At 43.2% G+C, this 4,549-nt stretch overlaps 1 protein-coding gene across 1 annotated transcript; it reads right to left on the bottom strand.

The window, feature by feature from the left end:
* Window positions 1–1,427: 1,427 nt before the first annotated feature.
* LOC107090776 (keratin, type I cytoskeletal 19-like) lies at window positions 1,428–4,313 on the bottom strand. The gene is made up of 8 exons (XM_015384344.1): window positions 3,806–4,313; window positions 3,439–3,521; window positions 3,194–3,350; window positions 2,948–3,109; window positions 2,699–2,824; window positions 1,894–2,124; window positions 1,771–1,792; window positions 1,428–1,679 (listed from the first exon to the last, which is right to left on the bottom strand). Exons 1-6 carry the CDS (start codon window positions 4,217–4,219, stop codon window positions 1,900–1,902), a joined length of 1,167 nt encoding a protein of 388 aa, XP_015239830.1. The 5' UTR covers window positions 4,220–4,313; the 3' UTR covers window positions 1,428–1,679; window positions 1,771–1,792; window positions 1,894–1,899.
* Window positions 4,314–4,549: the final 236 nt, after the last annotated feature.

Below are 4,549 nucleotides of genomic sequence, written 5' to 3'. Positions count from 1 at the left end.
ATCAAAACTATTCAGAACTAAATAAAAAGTAGTTTTTCAAATAATGGCTGTATTTATAAGGGGGAAAGGAAGTGATCTCAGATTGGCCCATATAAAAAAACAAACAAAAGAAAAACAACCCCACATGCATATGATAAGTAGTAATTAGTTTTTGCTTTATTGTTGAGAAAGTTTTTCTCACTCTGTGTGTGGGGAGTGATGAACTAGTGGTTTGGGCATTACACTTTTGCATTCCAGAGGTTCTGAGTTCAAGTCCCACTCCAGCGTACTGCCACCCTGGGTCCCTGAGCAAGACCCTTAACCCCACACTGCTTAACGGGCGCCGCACAATCGCAGCCCACTGCTCCTCAAAGGGATAGGTTGAATGCAGAGAGTGAATTTCATTACTTTGTACTTATGACAATGTGATGACAATAAGGTTGAATTCTATTCTAGAATTGTCTCAGTTCAGCCGGAAAATGAGGGTTTTAAGCATAACGTTTTTTCGTGTACCCTACAGGATCTAGGTGCTTTGGATCTCCTGAATGATAAACAGATCCCTAAACTTTAGATTCTGAACTGTTATCTGAGCATAAATAGACAGCAGGAAATATGCTTAATTCGATTTGATCAGAAGTGATTTTTGCATTAGAACCTCTCCCATAAAGGGCCATTATTGCCATGTCTTTTTCTTAATGATGAATCATGGACGTTGACAAAAGTCCAGTAAGACCAGCAGAGCTTTAAATGTTCTGGGTTCTTTTGTGAGTTTTTGAAAGAGTCATTATTCTACCATTGGATTAAAGTTGACCACTGTTCCAAAATGCATCATGCTGGTTGATTCTCAAACCTTACAAATAGCTTAGTTTTCTTTTTCATACTTATTGATGTCAAACAACAGATGTCAATGACTCTGTTTCTCATTTAGTCCTCAGGTCAGATCATAATGAGTTGTTTTCAAGTGTCAGGCAGGATCTGGATAAGGAATGTATCAATTTTACAGGACAAGCAGTTATCAGTACTGAAAGTGGCTGATAAAATTTAACTTTGCTGTTCAAGACGTGTGATAAATCCCAAGTAATGTATAATTCACCTTTCTTAGGGGTGCACATACTGTGTGATCGAGGAAAACAAGGAAAGGCAATAAAGTTTGTGGTGCTAATGTGATGGGAAACTGTTCAAGTGGTTTTAATATATTTGCAAAACCATGTAACCTTTTTTGTTAGAGCTCGAAGCAGCTGAGTGGCCTTTCCTCTGGATCCGCTAATCCTTTCCAGACTGTAGCTCTTAGCTATTGTTCACCGTTTTCCTGACAGCAGCCTGATTACGTAACACATTTCCTAAAAAAAAAAAAAAAAGCACCATCGCTGCCATGGAAACCACATAAACACAAAGCTATGTAATGTAAAATAGATGTGAAGGTGGAGTCAAAGAAAACAGGCAAAATCTTATCTCAACCAGCAGATTTTATTTGTCAAACCAGTTTCAAACAAACACACACACAGATTACATCAACCCATCTTACCGTAATTATTTTTGTTTTCAAGATTTTTCATTAAAGTTTCTCTCCTCTCATGTAACAGCATTTAAAAAACAGATAGTCTATGTGAGTGTGGGTCTGATACAGGCTTGTTCTGCCAGGCTGTTTTTCTAGCTTAAAGAGCGCACAGTTATGGTGGTGATTGTGGTCATTGGGCCTCCTGTTACAAAGAAAGAGAGAACAATCATTCCATTTATCAAGGCTACCATGAAAATGTTTGCAATGTTTTTATGCAAATCTATGTCTCTTACCTGTACTAGTGGATCTGTAATTCTGACACAAAAAAAGAGAAATTGAAAATAACAGTGAGTGAGGAGACTTTGAATGTTTACCAGTGGAATTTTAGTTGTAAAGTGTCAAACAAGTCTTCTTACCTGGGTTTACCTGGACTCCTCTGTATCCAGCAGGCTCCTGTAGGTGGCGATCTCCTGCTCCAGCCTGCTCTTGATGTCCAGCAGCATCTTGTATTCCTGGGCCTGCTGCTCAATGCTTGATCGCACGTTGGAGAGCTCTGCTTCCAGCATGTTGATGGTGTTCTGGTGACCAGCTAGCATGGAGCTGTAGCGGGCTTCTGTCTCTGCTAACGTATTTTCCAGCGCCCCTTTCTGTCAAAGAACAGGAGAAATTAAAATGATTTTGCTGTTGTTTCTGCTTGCAATAAAATATTGAGAGCCTGGAGTCTTTTTGTGAGGGATTCTTATTGAGCTTTTTCAGTGCAGCAGCCACACCCTGGATGCAAAAGGCCTAACTCAAAGGCAGGGCTGTTTGCTCTGCAGCTCCCCTGTCTTTATGAGAGGATAAAGAGCAGCTTGCTTTCAATGAGATTCTGTGGGTATTTATGTGTTTGCACCAGTGAGGTTGTCTCTGGGAGGGCCCAGTGACTTACAACATCTGGAAGCAGATAACCTAGATTAAAGCTTCTTCGGCTTTCCTCAAACTCATTTATGACCTTTAGAATGTTAAAATGTCTCTGTGAACTGCTTTCCTGAGAAGGACCTCCTGTCTTCCCTACTGCTTTCCTCCAGTAATGCCTACTATCTCTTATCCTCTCCTTTTATCCTTTGTTCCCACTCATTTTTCCTCACCAGGTGTGAATCTGACAACATGTGCTGATGTAAAGAAACAAAGAAGTGTAAACACCTTGTTTTGAGGTTTTAAGGGCTGCTGTTTTATGCTTACCATGCTGAGCTGGGACTGCAGCTCGATCTCCAGACCTTGGAGTGTGCGTCTGAGGTCGTTGATCTCTGTCTTAGATGTCTGGATGGTTTCTGTGCTCATGGCCACCTCTTTGGTCAGTGCCGCTGACTATATGAGAAACATAAAGACATTTTTACGTCTCTGTCATTACAACGATTAGGTTTAAACACAAGTTTAAAACCTACAAATTGTAGGGTGAAACTTGCTTGTCTATAGGAAAGTCTCCCCTACCTTCTCATTAAACCATGCCTCCTGGTCCCGACGATGTTTGTCAGTGATGGCTTCATACTGGGCACGGATCTCCTCTAGCACTTTGTTCAGATCTTGCTGAGGTGCAGCATCCACCTCCACGTTGACTGTGCCAGTGAGCTGAGAGCGCATTGCAGCCAGTTCCTAAAAAGGTTGAATACGGTGATTAGAGTTGTCAGCATGGCATCGGTATGTTGAAGCATTGGAGAGCCTCTCGATGTCAGTCACCTCTGCATGGTTCTTCTTCAGGTAGGCCAGCTCATCCTGCAAGCCTTCAATCTGCATCTCCAGGTCAGCCTTGGTCAGGGTGGTCTGGTCCAGCAGGCGGCGGAGGTTGGCAATGTCAGCTTCGACAGACTGGCGCATCATCAACTCATGTTCAAATCTAGTTAGGTAAAAGAAATGATGATCATTAGAATGACACGACTTTTACAGTTATGGTTGTTTGACCTAATCTAAAAGCTTTTTATTACTTGGTTTTGAAGTCATCTGCTGCCAGTTTAGAGTTATCAATCTGGAGCAGGATGTTGGCATTTTGAATGGTGGCACCGTTGATCTTAAAGGAGAGAAGCACAGAAGATTTAGGATTGGTTGCAAAGATCATTTAAAGTTTCACACTATGCTGTAGATTGGTTTTTAATCTGACCTACAACTCAAACTGTTGAGTAAAGCATATTTCCTCTAGTCTAACATAATGTATGCTCAATAAAGACCCAGAAGATAAAAAAAAAAAAAACAATTTCTGCTGCACATCAGGTTCTTCATCCTTTTAAAGCTTGCCCTTATAATCATTAACTGCCCTGCAAATATTTGACTTGCAGAGGCCACCACACTCCATACCTTGTCTTTCAGGTCGTTGATGATAGCCCAGTAGTTGCTGTAGTCTCTCTCTGCTGCTGGGCCCTTCTTCTCGTAGTACTCTCTGATCTGCTGCTCCAGCTTGGCATTGGCTGCCTCCAGAGAGCGCACCTTGTCCAAGTAGTTGGCCAGACGGTCGTTGAGGTTTTGCATAGTGGCCTTCTCATTCAGGTGAATGGTGCTCTGGTCCAGGGCATTAGACAGATCAAAGCCCCCTCCCATACCACCGCCATACCCAGAGGAGACAATCCTGGCGCTGGAGGAGGAGATGCGAGGGCCGCTCCTGAAGCTGAGCCCTGACACGCTGTGGGCCTTGTGGGGGGCAGCGCTTGATGTGTAGCTGCGGGTCTGTCTGGTGACCATTGATGGGCCGGTGAAGCTCTGCTGGTAATACATGATGGCTGACTATCTGCTGGTCAAGAGACAACACGAGAAGAGAGGACAGTTAGGCAGCTGTGGACTATTCCGCTCTGTGGAGTTTGACAGTGGGAGGCTGGCTGCTGATATAGTTGCAGACTGGAGGCGGGACTGTACTGGAGCAGAGAGGTGGAGAGGGAAGGAGGGAGTTTTCCTCAGTGCTTTATCCCTGGGCTTGGCAGAACCACCATTTGTTTTCTTTTAAAGGCCAGGGTTTTGTTTCTTTCCACTTGTGTGAGGAAACCGTTGTGGAATGTGTGAGAGGGCTGTGCTGGTTTGGATCTCAGGGTGTATTTCTGTATTTGCTGC

The sequence above is a fragment of the Cyprinodon variegatus genome, unplaced genomic scaffold (assembly GCF_000732505.1).
Source record: "Cyprinodon variegatus isolate N-32 unplaced genomic scaffold, C_variegatus-1.0 Scaffold310, whole genome shotgun sequence".
Taxonomy (NCBI): Eukaryota; Metazoa; Chordata; class Actinopteri; order Cyprinodontiformes; family Cyprinodontidae; genus Cyprinodon; species Cyprinodon variegatus.
The sequence above is the reverse complement of the archived record's forward strand: the minus strand, read 5'-3'. Positions and strand labels throughout refer to the sequence as shown.

Bases quoted from the DNA above. Each gene is read 5' to 3' on its own strand.
- LOC107090776 (XM_015384344.1), bottom strand. From the start codon at position 4,219: ATGTATTACCAGCAGAGCTTCACCGGCCCATCAATGGTCACCAGACAG. The intron at 3,351-3,438 runs GTAATAAAAAGC...TTACCTAACTAG, and splicing joins GCAGATGACTTCAAAACCAA to ATTTGAACATGAGTTGATGA. The intron at 2,125-2,698 runs GTAAGCATAAAA...GTTCTTTGACAG, and splicing joins TGCAGTCCCAGCTCAGCATG to AAAGGGGCGCTGGAAAATAC.